The sequence below is a fragment of the Phocoena sinus genome, chromosome 6 (assembly GCF_008692025.1).
Source record: "Phocoena sinus isolate mPhoSin1 chromosome 6, mPhoSin1.pri, whole genome shotgun sequence".
Taxonomy (NCBI): Eukaryota; Metazoa; Chordata; class Mammalia; order Artiodactyla; family Phocoenidae; genus Phocoena; species Phocoena sinus.
In genome coordinates this window covers 7,368,590-7,390,171 of record NC_045768.1, presented here as the reverse complement: position 1 = coordinate 7,390,171, position 21,582 = coordinate 7,368,590, and the positions used below count along the sequence as shown (strand labels likewise).

The following is a 21,582-nucleotide window of genomic DNA, read 5'->3' as shown; positions in this document are numbered from 1 at the left end:
GCTTTGTCAGGTTTAGAATGTTCCGATGTGAACTCATCATTTTCCTCTTGCCTGCCTTTTCTCCTGTTCGCTCTAAGTAATCAATAGCACCTTATCTACTCGGTCACCTTAGTTGAAACCTGCGAGTCATCCCCCTGACTGCTTCTTCTAGTTCATTCTCTATATCTGATTAGACTCTAGTTTTGCCATTCTTCATTTTCCTGCCTATTCCATTCCATTCCATATGTCCCTTTGTCTCCATCATTATTGTAAGCACTTTAAGAGCTTACAGCCCAGTCAGACACGAACATTTTCTAGAGTTAGTGCCCAGTAAATGTTGAATGACTGAGAGAGAGGTGACCTAATTGCTGCCTCTTGAAAGGTGGGTGTCCGTGAGTAGTTAGATTCGGAGCAGAATTTAAAGAAGGATATGGTGCCGTTGTGACATATGGGATGTGGGAGGCCATATCAGGCATAGGGTTGGGACCTGATTTTCCTAACTGGAGAGCCACGGGGAGAGGGGCCGGCTGGGGATTTGGCCAATGGAGCCCTTTGAAACCGTCAGTCAAGGAATAGTAGGGTATGACTTAGCAGGAAGGTGAGCTGAGTAAATTTGTGTGGAAATGTACATATTTTAATATCTCAGTAAGGTTACAGTCTCTGTTTCTGTTTTTCTGGGATGATTAGCCTTGAGATTTCTGTGATATCTCATTATTTAATTCTTGGTTTCTTCCTGCTTCTCTTACTTCCTAAGAAATGTGCTGCCACTCTCCCCCCCGCCTTTTTTTTTTTTTTTTTTTTTGCGGTACGCGGGCCTCTCACTGTTGTGGCCTTTCCCATTGCGGAGCGCAGGCTCAGCGGCCATGGCTCACGGGCCCAGCCACTCCGTGGCATGTGGGATCTTCCCGGACTGGGGCACGAACCCGTGTCCCCTGCATCGGCAGGCGGACTCTCAACCACTGTGCCACCAGGGAAGCCCTCTCCCCTTTTTTAATGGAACTGAATCAGTGGTTTGGGGAGGATTTTTTTTTTTTTTTTTTTTGCGGTACGCGGGCCTCTCACTGTTGTGGCCTCTCCCATTGCAGAGCACAGGCTCCGGACGCACAGGCTCAGCGGCCATGGCTCACGGGCCCAGCCGCTCCGCACCATGTGGGATCTTCCCGGACCAGGACACGAACCCGTGTCGCCTGCATCGGCAGGCGGACTCCCAACCACTGCGCCACCAGGGAAGCCCTCTGAGATTTTTAAATATTAAAGTGATTAGGAATTTGGCAGGGTATTTCTAAACTGGAGATGCTGTATTTGTTCAAACATTGATTTTAAATAATGGAAACTAATTCAGATCTGCTTAAGCAAAAAAAAAAAAAAAAGAAAGAAAAGTAAAAAGAAAGGAAAGAAAAAGTGGGTGGGGTAGGGGGGTTTGTTCTAAAGATAAAGCAGTTTCGGGACTTCCCTGGTGGTCCAGTGGGTAAGACAGTGTGCTCCCAATGCTGGGGGACTGGGTTCGATCCCTGGTTGGGGAACTAGATCCCGCATGTATGCCACAACTAAGAGTCTGCATGCTGAAACTAAGAAGTCCGCACGCCGTAACTAAAGAAAAGATCCTGTGTGCCACAAGGAAGATCCCATGTGCAGCAACTAAGACCCGACGCAGCCTAAATAGATAGATAGATAGCAGTTTCACAGAACCTATGGCAGGAATGGAGCTGGATCTCAGGAGCCAGAAATTTTAGGACCCTTTTCTCTCTCCTCTTGGCTTCCCTCTGTCCACCTCCATTCTAATTTTGTAGACTGCTGTTCTTTGGTCCACATAGCAGGGCCAGAGCCCCACTGCTTACATGTGTACATGTCACAGGAGTGGCCACTTCAAGGAATCGACTCTGTCAGCTGGCTGATCAGCTCAGCGTGACTAGTCCTAATCTAACTAGCCAGTGTGGAAGATGGGGCACACAGGATCTGTAATACAAATGTAGCTTCTGTGTTGCTGAGGATAGAGGAAGGCAGGTCGAAGAGAAGGGGGGAATCACTGTGAGTTGGGGAAGATCCTTTAGAAGGTTTTCCCTAGAGTTGCAAATGACTTCTCTAGGGACCAGCCACACCCGTGGCATCTGTAACAATTCAACACCTATTTCTATACTGCTGTTCATCTCTCGGCTGTGTCAGTTTCAGAATTAGTTGACTCTGCAAATAAGGAATTCCTTCGAAATAGTACCGCGCTTTGTGTACTTTCTCATCCCCCACATCATGGATTTGATTGTCATACATTTTTCCGCATCTGTATTTTGGCTTTAGGCGTTGACCTTCTGTAGGGCTGCACAGCTGGGTTTGTATAGAGGATTTGTTACTGCAGTGATGAAAAAAATAGATTGACTGCAGTTGTATCTTTTCGCTAACTTTGTCTTTCATACCCAGGCTCAAAGCTGAAGGAGATCTTTGACAAGATCCACAGCTTACTCTCTGGAAAACCCGTTCAGTCTGGTGGGCGCTCTGTGTCTGTCACACTTAACCCACAGGGCCTGGACTTTGTCCAGTACAAACTGGCAGAGAAATTTGTGGTGAGGAACCTTGTTGCCAAAGGTATGGGAAGAAGAGGCTGGTGCACAACCTTTAAACCTTTCTCAAGTATTAACTTAAAATCACCCCTTGTCTGTGCTCCCAGAAACAAGGGGAGGAGGAAGTGGCCTCCCATCATGAAGCAGCGTTCCCCATCGCAGTCGTGGCATCCGGGATCTGGGAGCTCCACCCCAGAGTGGGGGACCTCATCCTTGCTCATCTGCACAAGAAGTGTCCTTACTCTGTTCCTTTCTATCCAGCTTTCAAAGAGGGAATGGCTTTGGAAGATTATCAGAGGTGAAGTTGTTTTTCTCCTTACTTACTATCCCTAGAGTGATGAATGAAATAGAAATAGAACTGGGATTTGTTTCCTCTCCTCAGAACATCTCTTATGTACCTTGAACATTCTATCAGAGAATACAGTATCTTTCAAACTGTCTTCGAAAGACTTATTGTCTTGCAAACTGGATGGCTTTAGAACACTGGATTTAGAATCCAGGGGTCTTAGAATTTTATCCCTGCTTTGTCTTTTAATAGATTTGCAAAAATGGGGAAATCATTTAATCTCTTTAAACATTATTTTCATGATTTGTAAATGGGGGTAATGATATCCATTACCTCCTGGGAGTTTACCTCTCAGGGTTTATATGATGCACAGATTTGATAATAGATGTGAGTAGCATGTAAAAATGTATTAATAATAATGCTAAATGTAGTAATAATATAGTTACTTTTAGCCATAAAAAGTAATTGGTCACCCTCACTTTGGCCTTGTCACATTGAATATTTTCTTCCCACATAGGATGCTTGGCTACAAAGTGATGGATTGCAGAGTAGAACAGCAAGACAGCTTTCTAAAACGCATGTCCGGGATGATCCGTCTCTATGCTGCCATCATCCAGCTCCGGTGGCCGTACGGAAACCGACAAGAGGTAGTAGAAGCGGCTTAGTATCGATAATGAGAGGTTGGACCAGAGTCCACGTTAGTGTATCTTACCTGCAGGAAATACTGACCTTTCAGAGAGGCAGTCCAGTCACATGATAAGTTAAAGACTATTGCTGCTTCATAGGTACTCTTCAGAGAAGTTGATGTTGATTATTAGGAAACTTTTGGATCATCAGAGTCATTTGTTCAGAGACTAATTGGTGCCTTAGAGGCCATCTAGGTCACATACCTTTACTTCACAGATGGACAGACGGAGGCTTAGCAAGCTGTAGTGATACACACTTGTCAATGACAGAGCCACGGCTGGGGGCCAGGGCTTTGACCTGCCAGCCCAGTTCTTTTTTCAAGGAATGGAGATCAGAGGGTTGGAGAAGTTGATGGACTTGGAAACCTAAAGAGAAAGGAATATAGGTTGATTGAATCCAAGAAGTTCTTATTGTGCACCTGCTATGTCCCAGGTTCTGTGCTAAAGATACCAAGAATAATAAATAAAATGTCTATGAGAGTAACTGTGGAATCCCTGAAACTGAAGCTGACAGCCCTGTGTTGCAGGGATGCTGTGAAGAATGTGTGGATACCAGTGTCTGCAGTATTTAAAAACAGAGTTTGTTTGGCTTGTGTTGTTTCTGCCCTGTGGCAGCTGCTTAGGTTAGCTGATCTGGGGGTTCATGTCCTGTTGATAATGGCTGGTTGATAATGGTGGAAATTTAGATCTCTGCATAAAATGAGATTAAACAGTGACCGACTCTCTCCTCCCAGATTCACCCTCATGGCTTAAATCATGGCTGGCGCTGGTTGGCACAGATCTTAAACATGGAGCCCCTGTCAGATGTGACAGCCACCCTCCTCTTTGATTTCTTGGAGGTACGTAATACAGCTATCACACGAGAGAGAGCCAGTGGTTGAAGCAGCCTTGGGCCACTGTGTGACGTGACTGGGAAAGGAATATGGAGATAGAGACTAATGGGCATTTCCTGGCAGTCCAGTGGTTACAACTCCGTGCTTTCACTGCGAAGGCGCAGTTTCAGTCCCTGGTCAGGGAACTAAGATCCCACATGCTGCATAGCCAAAAAATTTAAAAAATACATAAATATATATACAACAAAAGATGTTCCTTTTACCTTTATCACTTAGGAAATTACAAGGATTTTAGGAGCTAAAATAAAAAAGAAATAGAGACTTAACGGTGAACAGCATTAGCGTCCACTATCATAAATTTTTTCCTGATCCCCAAGACAAAGCTAGCTTTTGATTTTTCTTCCCAGTGTACTTTCCTTCACTGTGTGGTTGTCTTCTTGTTCTAAAGAACAGAAAACTATACATCCCAGTACAAGTGAAAAGGAATTTGTTTTAGGGATATAGAAGTGACTCACTCCAGAATCAAGGGTAGGATGTGCGGTTGAATCTCATCAGGGCCTGGAACCAGGAACTGGAATGTCACCAGGTACCAACGCAGCCTCCCCCTGGGACCACGTGTCTTCCATGTCTGCTCTTCCTGCAGGTTGCCTCCTTCTTGCTCTATAAGCCAACTTTCTGAAGTTTTCTGTGCGTAGTGGAGAAGATGCCATCCTGGGCTATATCCCTCAGCCTCAGTGTGGTCACCCAGTGTAATGGGACTAATGTCCCACCATTGTGATTGCTGATTCCCAGGAGAGAAAATAGGATTAACCAGCTTGGGTCACAGATTACCAGTCGTCTAGGAGGCTCCGTATAGTCCTCTCTGCCCATTAGGGACCCCACTACAGGGAAAGGGTAGGGTTTCTGTGGAAAGGAGACAGTTCTTAAAGAATAAAGGCTTGGGGCACATGCCATAACAAATCTGGGACCATTTGGCCTATAACGCTAACAGTTTCTAGTCACCTTAAAGCTCCTGAAGTCACAATATGGGAAGTATGTCAAACCTTTAGAATCAATAGTAAGTTAAGGGGTTTTTTTGTTTGGTTGGTTTCTTTTGAATTTTATTTTTTCTATTTTTTTTTTTTTTTTTTTTTTTTTTTTTTTTTTTTTTTTATGCGTTACGCGGGCCTCTCACCGTTGTGGCCTCTCCCGCCGCGGAGGACAGGCTCCGGACGCGCAGGCCCAGCGGCCATGGCCCACGGGCCCAGCCGCTCCGCGGCACGCGGGATCCTCCCAGACCGGGGCACGAACCCGCGTCCCCTGCATCGGCAGGCGGACTCTCAACCACTGCGCCACCAGGGAAGCCCTATTTTATCTATTTTTTATACAGCAGGTTCTTATTAGTTATCCCTTTTATACATATAAATGTATATATGTCAATCCCAATCTCCCAATTCATCCCACCACCACCACCCCCAGCCACTTGCCCCCCTTGATGTCCATATGTTTGTTCTCTGTATCTGTGTCTCCACTTCTGCCCTGCATACAGGTTCACCTGTACCGTTTTTCCAGATTCCACATATATGTGTCAATATACGATATCTGTTTTTCTCTTTCTGCCTTACTTCACTCTGTATGACAGTCTCTAGATCCATCCACGTCTCTACAAATGACCCAGTTTCGTTCCTTTTTATGGCTGAGTAATATTCCATTGTATATATGTACCACATCTTCTTTATCCATTCATCTGTCAATGGGCATTTAGGTTGCTTCCATGACCTGGCTATTGTAAATAGTGCTGCAATGAACATTGGGTTGCATGTGTCTTTTTTTTTTTTTTTTTTTCCCGTACGTGGGCCTCTCACTGTTATGGCCTCTCCCATTGCGGAGCACAGGCTCCGGACGCACAGGCTCAGCGGCCATGGCTCACGGGCCTAGCTGCTCTGCAGCATGTGGGATCTTCCCAGACCGGAGCATGAACCTGTGTCCCCTGCATTGGCAGGCTGACTCTCAACCACTGCGCCACCAGGGAAGCCCACATGTGTCTTTTTGAATTATGGTTTTCTCTGGGTATATGCCCAGTAGTGGGATTGCTAGGTCATATGGTAATTCTATTTTTAGTTTTTTAAGGAACCTCCATACTGTTCTCCACAATGGCTGTATCAATTTACATTCCCACCAACAGTGCAAGAGGGTTCCCTTTTCTTCACACCCTCTCCAGCATTTGTTGTTTGTAGATTTTCTGATGATGCCCATTCTAATTGCTGTGAGGTGATACCTCATTGTAGTTTTGATTTGCATTTCTCTAATAATTAGTGATGTTGAGCAGCTTTTCATGTGCTTCTTGGCCATCTGCATGTCTTCTTTGGAGAAATGTCTATTTAGGTCTTCTGCCCATTTTTGGATTGGGTTGTTTGTTTTTTTAATATTGAGCTGCATGAGCTTTTTATATACTTTGGAGATTAATCCTTTGTCTGCTGATTCGTTTGCAAATATTTTCTCCCATTCTGAGGGTTGTCTTTTCATCTTGTTTGTAGTTTGCTTTGCAAAAGCTTTTAAGTTTCACTGGGTCCCATTTGTTTATTTTTGTTTTTATTTCCGTTACTCTAGGAGGTGGATCAAAAAAGATCTTGCTGTGATTTATGTCAAAGAGTGTTCTTCCTATGTTTTCCTTTAAGAGTTTTATAGTGTCTGGTCTTACATTTAGGTCTTGAATCCATTTTGAGTTTATTTTTGTGTATGGTGTTAGGGAGTGTTCTCATTTCCTTCTTTTACATGTAGCTGTCCAGTTTTCCCAGCACCACTTATTGAAGAGACTGTCTTTTCTCCATTGCATATCCTTGCCTCCTTTGTCATAGATTAGTTGACCATAGGTGCGTGGATTTATCTCTGGGCTTTGTATCCTGTTCCATAGAATCAATAGTAAATTAAGTTTGATTCATGTTTTCTGAAACACCTGGCTACCTGGCAGTCTGGTTAAATGGAGGTATTACCGTATATGAGAAATGCTTCAGAAGAAAGCTGGATTTTAATTCCCTTGCTTAGCTGGCTAAGTGGCATTGTGGTTGAAATTCTTGATAGGCACAAAAGGAAAAGGTCTGATTGTCCTTTATGGATCTCTCATATGAGTGTGAATTTTCATTCTCTGCTCTGACAGTGCCCACCTTCCCCTCTAGGTGTGTGGGAATGCCCTCATGAAGCAGTACCAGGTCCAGTTCTGGAAGATGATACTTCTCATCAAAGAGGACTACTTCCCCAGGTATTAGACTTGTTGAGTAGACACCAGGGGATTTGGTAGGTGAAAACTTACGACGTCAGATACCGTGGCTGCTGTTACATGCTGTTTCTGACTCAGTTAAGCACCTGTGTTAAGTGTAACATCTGCTCCCATCCATCTCTTCTTTGTTATTTGAATAAACACTTCTGAAGTCTCTCTTAAATATTGTTGACTAAATAAAAAAAACAAATTAGGAAGATCTTGGATTCAGATACCTGACGTTTTTTAAACTCTCTTCTTTTCTAAACTCACCCAGTTTAGAAATATGGGATGGTGATTACATGCAGTCATGAATGAAACCAAGGAGGCAAAAACTCCCTCAGTAAATCAGCTGGTGAAACTGATTGGTCAGCCAGTTTGCTTGGCTCTGTTGTGGCTTTAACCTTAAAGGACCCTCTCATTCCTCTCAACTCACAGGCCTTGCAAAGTGGGGAAAGGCATTGGCAGCACCCATCCCACCTGATCACAAAGACCGTGGAAAGGAACAGTGCTCTCTTTTCCTTTATCCACTTATTTGAAAAAAATAAGGGGACTTCCCTGGTGGTCCAGTGGTTAAGACTCCATGCTTCCACTGCAGGGGCGTGAAAAAAGAAAAAAGAAAAGAAAAGAAAAAAATGTTGAGACCATTTAGTAGAGTGACAGCATCCAGTCTAGAAGACATGTCTGTGAGTCATTTGATCTGCCCCTTCCTCCAGATCAGCAGGTCTCTTAACTCCTCCAAAAGATAAGTGTGAGTCATAGGTGTGACTCACCTGTCTTCTTTCTCTCCCTGTAGGATTGAAGCCATCACCAGCTCAGGACAGATGGGTTCCTTCATACGCCTCAAGCAGTTCTTGGAGGTAAGATGCCCTTAGACCAGCACATCCCAGACTGTTGTCGGCCTCCAGTGTACCTGTGTCTGACATGTCTTGCACATCCAGACTCTGACTGTGGTCTCTTCCTCTTGATTTTTCCCAACCCTACTGTTTTGTCCATCCACCCCTCTTCACCTTAAGGGCTGCTATTTCATCGTCTTCCTATGCGTCATTGTCCATACTGCCCGTGGGGAAAAGCTCTCCTAAGAGATGAATAAAATATATGTAGTGAATCTTATCTCACTGATACACTTTTTGCATGTTGGCCAAGGTTCTTTTCTCAGTCTCAGGTCTAGGGAACAGGTATGTGTGGTCACTTTTCTCCACGAAAACAGACTACAGTTTGAGCCAGACTCCTCTCCTTTTTCCAAGTGCCAAAAAACTTTACGTTTTGGTATGTCTGCCAAGACAGCCAACTGACTTCCAGTTTCCAGTAGCCCAGTTGGGGAAATTGCAGTAGTGAAAGGTGAGGCCAGGCTGTGGGAGATGAAAGTGGGACAGACATTAACAACACCCTGGCATTTGTCCTCCACTGCAATTCATGCAGAAGGAGAAGTCTTATAGACAACCTTTTTTTTTTTCCAATTAATTTTTATTGGAGTATAGTTGATTTACAATGTTATGTTAGTTTCTGCTGTATAGCACAGTGAATCGGTTATACATAAACATATATCCACTCTCTTTTAGATTCTTTTCCCATGTACGTCATTGCAGAGTATTGAGTAGTTCCCTGTGCTGTACAGTAGGTCCTTATTAGTTATCTGTTTTATACGGAGTAGTGTGTATATGTCAGTCCCAATCACCCAATTTATCCCTCCCCCCACCCCGTAACTATAAGTTTGTTTTCTACATCTGTGACTCTATTTCTGTTTTGTAAAGAAGTTCATTGGTACTATTTTTTTTAGATTCCATATATAAGCGATATTACATTTGTCTTTCTCTGACTTACTTCAGTCAGTATGACAGTCTCTAGGTCCATCCACATTGCTGCAAATGGCATTATTTTGGGTTTTTTATGGCTGAGTAATATTCCATTGTATATATATATATGTACTATATCCATAGGACTTACTTCCTCTTGCTGTCCCTCAAAGTTTCTTCCAAACTTTAAGTGTTGGAAGCAGTGTTATCAGAGAGTCATTCTGTTTTCCTTGTCTTTCCCTGACCAGAAATGTTTGCAGCACAAGGAGATTCCTGTCCCCAAGGGCTTTCTGACTTCCTCCTTCTGGCGTTCCTGATGTTACTCCATCGCCCACCATCACCATTTTGTTGCAAAGGGACAATAATAAAGCAACTGAAGACAGCTGTATTTGGGAGAAGTCATGTCAATATGTGTTTTGTGTACTTGTACCTTGTCACTAGGAGAGCAGATTTTCATGGGTCACAGATCTAAGAGGTCCTTTAGTAGATGTGATGACTCCTTAAAGGGGTCCGCATGGCAGAGTAAGCAGAATTGGCCTTTCTCATTTTTGCAAAAAATTTGAAAATAAATTATGAGAAGAGTTTAGCACTTGATCTCACCCTTGATTTCCTTTGTCTCTAGTATCTTTCAGAAGGTAGGTTAATACCTTGACCATTTCACTCTGAGCTGAAGTGGCTTTCACTCCACCACCACACCCCAGCCCCTCCCCGCATGCTGCCCCCATTCAGTATAATTCCCAGGAGGAGCAAAGACTCAAGGTCACCTTTAAAGTAGCAGTTAATAGATGAGGCCCAAACCCTCACATGCAGGACTGGGTTATGTTTGTTTTGCCTTAGTCAGCTTGTGAAGTAATTATAAATTCAGAAGAAATGCCTGGTGTAGACATGGGCTAAGTCAGTCCCAGACTGCATCGGAGGTAGCTTAGTGTCTGGGATTAGGACTGTTAACACATGTTATATTGAACCAGGAAGCACTGTTTGTCCTCTTACTTTGGAATTTGGTTCCTGGATGAGTCAGCATGCGTGAACCAAACTTTGTTTTTCAATATGAATTAAGATGGGCTGAGATGGAGCTTGCAACATTGTACATGAGCTGAGCATCCATAAGCAATGAGTCAGGGGTTTAATAAAGATGTTGGGGAAGAATTGAGAACTGCCTTACAATTTTTTTACATGTTCTGAGTAATGAATGATGATAGATTTGCCTGACTAAAGCCACTACAAAAATCCAGAGTCTGGCTGTACAGATAAGAGTTGAGATTTGCTTTATGGAAAGACTCATTCTCTTGGATCTATTCCTCTGTAGTAAATGTTGTATGTGGGGTTGTGTTTCTTGTGGAGGATTCTCTGGTAATCTTGAGTCGCTCGAAGTGACCCATTCTGTGAATTATTGACCGTAGTGCCAAAAGATAAGTAATAAAGCTTGATTTTTAAAAACCGCTTGCTGGTATCTAGTCTGTTCAGTATGATCAACTTCCTGTACCTGGAGCTGTGTAAATCATAAGGGGCATGGTGGTGCCCGAGTCTAGGTATAGAGTGGTGTGTTTTTCTCTTTATTGTCTTCTTGACCTTCACCTTGGGAAAACTGGTTTTTTTCTGTCATTTCTTTTGTGGAATTATGTACCAATAACTGACCCTGTTTTATCTACCAGATGGGAAAGAATTAAAGTCTTTTGATGTGGACACAATGGAATGAACACTGGGGAAGGAGTCTAGAGACTTGGGTTCAATTCACTTTTTTTTTTTTTCACATCTTCAATGGAATATAAATGCTTTACAATGTTGTGTTTCTGCTGTACAGTAAAGTGAATCAGCTGTATGTATACATATATCCCATATCCCCTCCCTCTTGAGCCTCCCTCCCGCCCTCCCTATCCCATCCCTCTAGGTCATCACAGAGCATCGAGTTGATCTCCTTGTGCTATGCAGCAGCTTCCCACTAGCCATCCATTTCACATTTGGTAGTGTATATATGTCAGTGCTACTCTCTTACTTCATCCCAGCTTCCCCTTCCCCCCCCCCCGTGCCCTCAAGTCCATTCTCTACGTCTGCGTCTTTATTCCTGCCCTACCACTAGGTTCATCAGTACTGCTTTTTTAAATTCCATATATATGTGTTAGCATACAGTATTTGTTTTTCTCTTTCTGACTTACTTTACTCTGTATGACAGATTCTAGGTCCATCCACCTCACTACAAATAACTCAGTATTTTTCCTTTTTATGGCTGAGTAATATTCCATTGTATATATGTGCTACATCTTCTTTATCCATTCATCTGTTGGTGGACATTTAGCTTGCTTCCATGTCCTGGCTTTTGTAAATAGTGTTGCAGTGAACATTGTGGTACATGACTCTTTTTAAATTATGGTTTTCTCAGGGTATATGCCCAGTAGTGGGATTGCTGGGTCATATGGTAGTTCTATTTTAGGTTTTTTTTGGTTTTTTTTTTGCAGTACGTGGGCCTCTCACTGTTGTGGCCTCTCCCGTTGCGGAGCACAGGCTCTGGACACGCAGGCTCAGCAGCCATGGCTCACGGGCCCAGCCGTTCCGCGGCATGTGGGATCCTCCTAGACCAGGGCACGAACCCGTGTCCCCTGCATCGGCAGGCGGACTCTCAACCACTGCGCCACCAGGGAAGCCCCTATTTTAGTTTTTTAAGGAAACTCCATACTGTTCTCCATAGTGGCTGTATCAATTTACATTCCCACCAACAGTGCAGGAGGGTTCCCTTTTCTCCACACCCTCTCCAGCATTTATTGTTCCTAGAGTTTTTGAGATGGCCATTCTGTCTGGTGTGAGATGATATCTCATTGTAGTTTTTTTGATTTGCATTTCTCTGATGATTAGTGATGTTGAGCATCCTTTCATGTGTTTGTTGGCAGTCTGTATGTCTTTGGAGAAATGTCTGTTTAGGTCTTCTGCCCATTTTTGGATTGGGTTGTTTGTTTTTGTGATATTGAGCTACACGAGCTGCTTGTAAATTTTGGAGATTAATCCTTTGTCATTTGCTTCATTTGAAAACATTTTCTCCCATTCTGAGGGTTGTCTTTTCGTCTTGTTTATGTTTTCCTTTGCTGTGCAAAAGCTTTGAAGTTTCATTAGGTCCCATTTGTTTATTTTTATTTCCATTTCTCTAGGAGGTGGGTCAGAAAGGATCTTGCTGTGATGTATGTCATAGAGTGTTCTGCCTATGTTTCCCTCTAAGAGTTTTATAGCGTCTGGCCTTTACATTTAGGTCTTTAATCCATTTTGAGTTTATTTTTGTGTATGGTGTTAAGGAGTGTTCTAATTTCATTCTTTTACATGTAGCTGTCCATTTTTCCCAGCACCACTTATTGAAGAGGCTGTCTTTTTTCCATTGTATTTTCTTGCCTCCTTTGTCAAAGATAAGGTGACCATATGTGCGTGGGTTTATCTCTGGGCTTTCTGTCCTGTTCCATTGATCTATATTTCTGTTTTTGTGCCAGTACTGTATTGTCTTGATTACTGTAGCTTTGTAGTATAGTCTGAAGTCAGAGCCTGATTCCTCCAGCTCCATTTTTCTTTCTTAAGATTGCTTTGGCTATTCAGGGTCTTTTGTGTTTCCATACAGATTGTAAAATTTCTTGTTCTAGTTCTGTGAAAAATGCCATTGGTAATTTGATAGGATTTGCATTGAACCTGTAGATTGCTTTGGGTAGTATAGTCATTTTCACAATATTGATTCTTCTAATCCAGGAGCATGGTATATGTCTCCATCTGTTTATGTTATCTTTGATTTCTTTCATCAGTGTTTTATAGTTTTCTGAGTACAGGCCTTTTGCCTCCTTAGGTAGGTTTATTCCTAGATATTTTATTCTTTTTGTTGTGATGGTAAATAGGATTGTTTCCTTAATTTCTCTTTCTGATCTTTCATTGTTAGTGTATAGGAATGCCAGAGATTTCTGTGCATTAGTTTTGTATCCTGCAACCTTACCAAATTCATCGATTAGTTATAGTAGTTTTCTGGTGGCATCTTTCAGATTTTCAATTCACTTTTAGGTTTGTGACCTTGAATGGGTCATCCACTCTCTGAACCTCAGTATCCCCACCTGTGAAACACAAGAATTGGACCAGTCACCAGATGAGTAGTTTTCAAATTGTGCTCAGTAGCGGTGCCTTAGGGCAGAGCTTCCCTGCTGTGTGTCGTAGCATACTGATCTCTGTAGCCCATGGGGCCCATGGCCCTTTGCACTTCCTCTCTCTACCTGTGCTTTACAAATGGCATTTTCTGTGCATCATGACGGAACAACTTGGGAAGCACTGGGTGCTTGGTTGTTGAGTGGATGGGGCTCAGCTGTATAGTCAGTCAGCATATGGAGGCTTTGTGCAAATTTTTAAAAGGCTTCCCTTCCTACTACTGCCATCTGCTGGAAAGCTGTTCTATTAATAACTATGAAAGTGGAACCAGGAGGTGAGCAGTGCCTCTTACTGGAGTTAAGCAGCTCACATTTGCACAGCCTTTAATAGGACTTAATGGGCCTGCATGGAACGCTGGGATTCTCTCTGCCACAGCATTTTTGCTTTATGTGCTGTATATATTGGAGTTCTTTGTAACATTATATATGGGAAAGTTCTGCCAAAAATGAAATATAAAAAAAAATCACTGGACAAGATGATCTCTAAGGTCTCCTCCACTTTGAATTTGTACCACTCCATAACAGACACCTCTTACAATATTTGAATCTTCCTTCTCTAGACATGTTTAACAGTCTTGCACGTGTCATTTAAAGCTTGGTATTCCTATTGGGTTCTTGATGGTAAACCAAGAAAGGAGAGCATCACAGAGGCCAGGTTTTCAATACTCACTGATAGCGTTGCCTCCAGAGGTAGAGATTGTCGGCCGATAGCAGTGACTCCTGGTGGATGGTAGCGTCAGATTTCTAAGAGTAGAATACCAAGGACTGCATTTGCCTTTAAATTCAAGCGCTCACTTGCCTGCTTGCCTCCTTTTAAGTTTGACCTCATTTCTTAGGCTGAGTGCCCATATTTTTGTCTTATCATGGTCCTACATCATTTATTTATTTATTTATTTATTTATGGCTGCGTTGGGTCTTTGTTGATGCGCGTGGGCTTTCTGTAGTTGCAACGAACGGGGGGCTACTCTTTGTTGTCATGCGTGGGCTTCTCACTGCAGTGGCTTCTCTTGTTGCAGAGCATGGGCTTCAGTAGTTGTGGCTCACAGGCTCTAGAGCGCAGGCTCAGTAGTTGTGGCGCATGGGCTTAGTTGCTCCGCAGCATGTGGGATCTTCTCAGACCAGGGCTCGAACCCGTGTCCCCTGCATTGACAGGCGGATTCTCAACCACTGCGCCACCAGGGAAATCCTGTTCTACATCATTTTAAAGCAAATTTGATGATGAATTGGAAGTTCCAATGGGAGAGAAACCCAACACATCCCTTGGATAGAAGAATGGAGTTGTTCTGGAGTTTTCTCACCCACGTGCTAGGAGCTTTCCCCCACTCTCAAGCTTCCTGTGGTGACAGCAGTGACGTAATTAAGTTTGAATGTCTTCTATCTCAGTGCCAGGGAAAAAGAGCTCCAGAGCTTCCCACAGGTGCCTTATCAGGCTTGGCCATTCACTTCCCTTTTCTCTGTGCCATTAATGAATCCCTGATATTAGGTCCTGTGGACCTGCAGAAACCAGATGAAAGCTATGGTCTCCCAGCTGTGTGATGGATTTCCAGAAACACCCATTATAGAGGAATTTATAATATCATCTAGTTCACAGCCAGGCTCCATTTATTTTAAATATCAGTCTACACAGATGATGTAGTCAAGAAACATTTTTCTTTTAGCTCCTTCAGGATGTTTACACTAAATGTAGTACATGATGCTGGATTGGAACCTGGTCCAGGAAAAAAAAGATCATTCTGTGTGTTTGTCTTGTAAAGGATGTTGGGACAATTAGCAAAACTTGAATAAGGTCTGTATGTTAGATAGCAGTATTATGTCAACATTAATTTCCTGACTTTGATCACTGTATTGTGGTTATAAGAATAAAAGTACTTGTTCTTAAAGTACTTAGGGGTGACTGGGCATGACGTCTGCAACTTATTCTCAAATGATTCAGGGGGAAAATATCTACACGTGTGTGTATATGTGTAAGTATATACCATCAGAATAATGGAGCAAATGTGGTCAATTGTTAACAAATTGGGGAATCTGGTTGAAGGGTGTATGGGATTTCTTTCTATTACTCTTGTAATTTTTTACAAATTTGAAATTATTTCAAAATTAAAAGATAATCCTCTTCCCCACTTAAAAAGAAAAACAAACAACAGCAACAAAATCAGGCCTACAATTCTGATGAGGTGACAAATTCAAGCTCTAGAACCTAGAACCCTGCAAACAGGACGGTGATGCCAAAGGTGACCTTGAAGCCATCAACCTGTAGCAGGGGTGGAAAGTTGACTCTAAACAGGTTTTGCTGGGACTTCCCTGGTGGCGCAGTGGTTGGGAATCCACCTGCCAATGCAGGAGACACGGGTTCGAGCCCTGGCCCGGGAAGATCCCACATGCTGCGGAGCAACTAAGCCCATGCGCCACAACTACTGAGCCTGAGCTCTAGAGCCCGCGAGCCACAACTACTGCGCCCACGTGCCACAACTACTGAAGCCTGTGTGCCTAGAGCCCATGCTCCACAACAAGAGAAGCCACCGCAATGAGAAGCCTGCGCACCGCAAGGAAGAGTAGCCCCCACTCACCGCAACTAAAGAAAAAAGCCTGTGTACAGCAATGAAGACCCAAAACAGACAAAAATAAATAAACATATTAAGAAAAAAGAGAATCCTCTCCCCCACTTAAAAACAAACAACAACAACAAAATCAGGCCTACAATTCTGATGAGGTGACACATTCAAGCTCTAGAACCTACAACCATGAAAACAGGATGGTGATGCCAAAGGTGACCTTGAAGCCATCAACCTGTAGCAGGGATGGAAAGTTGACTCTAAACAGGTTTTGCTGGACTTCCCTGGTGGTCCAGTGGTTAAGAATCCACCTTCAATGCAGGGGATGCAGGTTCAATCCCTGGTCGGGGAACTAAGATCCCACATGCCACAGGGCAACTAAGCCCACGTGCCGCAGCTACTGAGCTCACACACTCTGGAGCCTGCGCGCCACAACAAAAGTTCCCGCATGCCGCATCAAAGATCCTGTGTGCCGCAACTAAGACCCGATGCAGCCAAATAAATAAATAAGTAAATGTTTAAAAAACAGGTTTTGCAAAATGCTTCCTACTTAAAGTGAAGTAGGTGACTGGGGGGTAGAATTTTAATTCAATGTAGAACGAGATTTACAAACTTGGAGTGCTTGATGGTTTGAACTAAAAGTTACCATAGTGCAGAAGAAAGCTCCATTTCATCTAGGTCAGCTTTGTCCAGGAAGTTTTTCTGCAGGAACCTAAAAAAGAGTTCAGCAAAGAAGTTTGGCAGCTACTGTGTTAAAGGTAAACTAGTGAAGTCCTATATGAAATAAGAATGGCAGGATGTTGATAATTGTGGAAGCTGGGTGGTGAACCGATGGAGGTTCACCGTACTATTCCATTTTCTAGGTTTATCTTTGAAATCTTCCATAATAAAATGTTTAGATTATAAAGAAAAGAAAAAGGACTTTTCTTGCAGGACATTTTGGTGCCTTAACTATGATACTTTGAGTTAACCTCCAATAGTTCATATTGTTTCCCAAACTTACCACGGAACTCTTGAGCTTCTCTTGGGACTAGTATTTCTGAGAATATACTTTTTGAAATGCTTTAGTTGGAGGTTAGGATGGTCAAGAAAGTATCTTGAGATAGTACTTCATCCAGATACTTAAAACTATCTGTAAATTTTTTAAAAGGAGATAAAAAAGTCCAAAAAGCCTTTTATTCTAGGTACCCACTGTGAACATCTCTTTAATCATCTCTGTGCATATATACATGGATATACAAATATAGCTCTTAAGTAAATAGCTCTTAATTAACTGACTGCCATTGTTCAGTAACATCTTAGATATTTTTCAAGTCAATCAGTATGAACTATATCACCAATATAGTCTTGAATTAATGAATCTTAATTAACCATTTTTCAGTTGGTGACTAGCTGCTTCTAATTTTTTTTTACAATTATTAACATTCTTAAATATATTTTCTACCTTCTTAGGTTGTATTCCTAAATATAACGTTGTGTCAAATGGCATGCAAATTTCATATGCTGATCCATATCGCCAAACTGCTCTTCCAGAAAGGTTCTACTTACATAAACTCAAAATGGGTAAGATTTGTCAGAAATGAGGAGTGGGTGTTGGGAAAGAAGGACATTCTAATTTAGGGGGAAAGTATGAGCAAAAGCATGAAGTTGGAAGAATAAATAACCTGTTTAGGAAGTGGCTAAGCTCAGGTCTAGAGAAGAGCAGTAGGAAATAATGCTGTGGAAAGTTTGTGTAGGCTCCGGAATCTCTATTAAAATAGTGTGGGTGGGGACTTCCTTGGTGGCACAGTGGTTAAGAAACCGCCTGCCAATGCAGGGGACATGGGTTCGAGCCCTGGTCAAGGAAGATCCCACATGCCGAGGAGTAACTAAGCCCATGCACCACAACTACTGAGCCTGCACTCTAGAGCCCGCAAGCCACAACTACTGAGCCCACGTGCCACAACTACTGAAGCCTGCATGCCTAGAGCCCGTGCTCCGCAACAAGAGAAGCCACTGCAATGAGAAGCCCACGCACCGCAATGAAGTGTAGCCCCTGCTCGCCACAACTAGAGAAAGCCCACGTGCAGCAAAGGAAGAACCAACACAGACAAAAATAAATTAATTAAATAAATTAAAATACTTATATAAAAAATAATAATAGGGCTTCCCTGGTGGCGCAGGGGTTGGGAGTCCGCCTGCCGATGCAGGGGACATGGGTTTGTGCCCTGGTCCGGGAAGATCCCACATGCCGCGGAGCGGCTGGGCCCGTGAGCCATGGCTGCTGAGCCTGTGCGTCCAGAGCCTGTGCTCTGCAATGGGAGAGGCCACAACAGTGAGAGGCCCGCATACTGCAATAAATAAATAAATAAAATAATAATAATAAAATAAAATCGTTTGGGTGATTCGGTAGGCAGTGGGAAGCTACTAGAGTTGTATTTGTTTATTTATGGCTGCATTAGGTCTTCATTGCTGCACGGGCTTTCTCTAGTTGCAGCGAGCGGGGGCTACTCTTGGCTGCGGTGCGTGGGCTTCTCATTGTGGTGGCTTCTCTTGTTGCAAAGCATGGGCTCTAGGCGTGGGGGCTCCAGTAGTTGTGGCACGTGGGCTTCAGTAGTTATGGCTCACAGGCTCAGTCGTTGTGGTGCACGGACTTAGTTGCTCCGCAGCATGTGGGATCTTCCTGGACCAGGTGTCGAACCCGTGTCGCCTGCGTTGGCAGGCAGATTCTTAACCACTGCGCCACCAGGGAAGTCCGCTACTAGAATTTTTTGAGAAGGTTTCACATGGTTTATGAAACTGATTCTGCGTGTTCGGGATGAATAGGAAGGAGAGAGACTGATGGGGCTTAAAAGGTGGTCCCGTGAGAGTACATACGGGAAATAAGCCAGCTGGATTAGGAAGATGTGCCAGGGGAGTGAGGGGCTCCCCTCTTTGCTGTCACTTACAGTCCTGTTAGGCAAACCAGCCTGTTAAGTCCATGCTCCCAGCAGCTATCAGGCCTCTTCTCTAATGTGGCCCCTGATTTCAGCGGCAGTCATTGTAAAGTAATGTAACATTTACAGTTTAAAATTTAACATAAAATTTACAGTTTAAACCATTTTTTAGTGTACAGTTAGTTGTCTGGCATCAAGCACACTCACACTGTTGTGTTAACCATCAACACCATCCATCTCCAGAACTTTCTCATCTTGCAAAACTGCCACTCTGTACCCCTTAAAGACTGGCTCCCCAGTTTCCTGTCCCCACAGGCCCTGGCAACCCCAGCTCCACTTTCTCTCTGTGAATATGACTGTTCTAGGGTTCTCCTGTAAGTGGAATCATACAATATTTGTCCTTTTGTGTCTGGTTTATTCCACTTAGCAGAATGTCTTCAAGGTTCTTGTGGTCACTGTGTTGAAGGTCTGTGCTCTTCCTTGCCAGCTCTGACGCTGCAGAATCTCATCTGGGAAGAAGTACAGCACACCTGCCAGGGTGACTTCCCAATCGGCTCCCTTCTTGCGGGGCAGATAAAAGAGTGGTGCTTGCCTGTTAACTTTCGTGTGTGTGTGTGTGTGTGTGTGTGTGTGTGTGTGCACGTGCTTGTGTGTTAGAGACAGAAAGAGAGAGATTCTCCCAGGGAACGTGGGCAAGTAAATTGCCATGGCCAGAGTATGTGAAAACATCATTACAGTTAGTTTCCCAATGGTTGACCTCTCGAATGACTCGTAAAGGTATGGGGACTACCTAAATGCCTAAGCTTAGGATAGGGCACATATCAAACCTTCCTAGAACTGCTAGAATAGAAAAAGGAGCTTGGGGGAGTTCCCTGGTGGCCTAGTGATTAGGATTCCAGGCTTTCACTGCCGTGGCCCAGGTTCAGTCCCTGGTCAGGGAACTGAGATCCCACAAGCCGCAAGGCACAGCCAAAAACAGAAAAAAAAAAAAGGAGCTCGGAATTCAGTCCTAACTGTACCCCCACCTTTGCAAGAGGCTGGGATGGACATGATTAGATTGGTTACAGAGCTGCTATGCTACCCTTTTTTGTTTTTGTTTTTGTTCTGAATGAGCGGCTCTCAGAAAACAAAGAAAGCCAGTGTCTCCTTCATCATCTCCTTCCCCACACCTAGCAGAGTGTCAGGCATATGGTGAAATTGGTGGGAGGTGAGGTAGGCAGACAGTAGAACACAGGAAGAAGGGCTTTCTAAATGTCTCATTTCCAGTGCCAAATGCGGACGGGGTGGGTGACTGGTTGGGCACTACACAGGTCTGGAGGCAGTGGGTTTTGGCCGCGTCTCAGATCAGACAAAGGATCGACAAATAAGACTTACATTTCTGTATCAATACAGAAGCTGTCTCTAAGATCTCAAATCTGTTTTGCGCCTGGTAAAAGCAAAACCCCCATTTCACTAGGAGGCCAGATTGATATAAAAGAAAAATCCTTCCTTTTTGCATCTTCTGTCCACAGCCTTGAGCCCCGTTCTTTGCTGGAGCAGACGGTCTTGGAAATTTTGGAGAGCTATGATTGTGTTAGCCATTTTGTACCCAGAACTGAGTATTTGGTTAAACATTTTGCTGCTACCCACTGGAGAAGACGCCATCAGCTGTTCCCCGTAATGCACACCCCAGGCAGGAGTTACCCGGTCCTGTTTTCTCTACATGGAGGATTGCAGGAAATGTCTCTCAGCTCCTATGTCTTTCCTCCAGATTCTGTAAAGCCGCTTCTGGGGTGTGGCCACTCCTTTTCTTTTCTCTGCACTCTGGTAGAGTAAGGGAATGGGGGGGGGGCGTTCCTCATTATCAGGGCTCCAGCCAGAGCAGCTCAGAAACCCGATTACAGATCCCAGGCACAGGGAAGAAGCCAAACTACTGAAGACCAAGAAGCTCAGGGCTGGGCCGGGGCCCAAGTCCTGGTGCAGTGCCTAGTGCCTTTATATTTATTTAAAGGGGAGAGTGCTTGGTAACCAGGAGGCTGAGGCCTTCCTGAGCTGCAGAGCTCCTGGTCTGCCTGACTGCACAGGAATGACCTGGATGCTACTCTATGGCTGTCGCCCAGCTGTCATGGGGGTGGGGAAAGGGCGCCCTACTTGAGGGCTTCTAGCTACAGAGCCAGGCCCTTAAACTGCTAAGACTATAAGGAACAGAAATTCCAGAAATCCTCTGTTTTTCTTTTCTCAGCATTCCAGCATCCACCATCACAATGCCTCCCTTTCCTATGGTAAGGCAGTATAGCACACTGTTTAAAAGAAGGTTCTGACTGCCCGGATTCAAATCCTTGCTTTTCCTCTTGCTAGCTGCCTGACCCAGGGCAAGAGACCTAGCTTCCATGTCAGGGCTCCTTTGTAAAATGAGGAAATAATACCTAAATCATAAAATTATTGCAAAAAGATTTTTTAAAAAGGTAACACACATAGCATAGTGCTTGGTACATAAGGAAAGGTCAATTAATAATGGCGAGAAGAATCAATGTCTCATTTATAAAATACAATTAGTGCATCCTATTCCATTGCTGAGCTGTCGAAAGCTTTTGATGTAAGAATATAAGAAA

The 21,582-nt window shown here is 43.6% G+C and overlaps 1 protein-coding gene across 4 annotated transcripts in view; it reads left to right on the top strand.

The window, feature by feature from the left end:
* The window catches only part of GLE1 (GLE1 RNA export mediator), a 44,804-nt gene extending 33,997 nt beyond the window's left edge, over positions 1 to 10,807 (top strand). Inside the window, exons 10-16 of one of the 4 annotated variants that reach the window (XM_032635594.1) lie at positions 2,392 to 2,534; positions 2,639 to 2,829; positions 3,335 to 3,464; positions 4,238 to 4,342; positions 7,492 to 7,574; positions 8,368 to 8,431; positions 9,616 to 10,807. In XM_032635594.1, the coding sequence (XP_032491485.1) occupies positions 2,392 to 2,534; positions 2,639 to 2,829; positions 3,335 to 3,464; positions 4,238 to 4,342; positions 7,492 to 7,574; positions 8,368 to 8,431; positions 9,616 to 9,684 (785 nt within the window). In that variant the 3' untranslated portion in view covers positions 9,685 to 10,807. The remainder of the gene's footprint in view (positions 1 to 2,391; positions 2,535 to 2,638; positions 2,830 to 3,334; positions 3,465 to 4,237; positions 4,343 to 7,491; positions 7,575 to 8,367; positions 8,432 to 9,615) is intronic. The other 3 variants (XM_032635596.1, XR_004350439.1, XM_032635595.1) reach the window with 3 other exon arrangements.
* Positions 10,808 to 21,582: the final 10,775 nt, after the last annotated feature.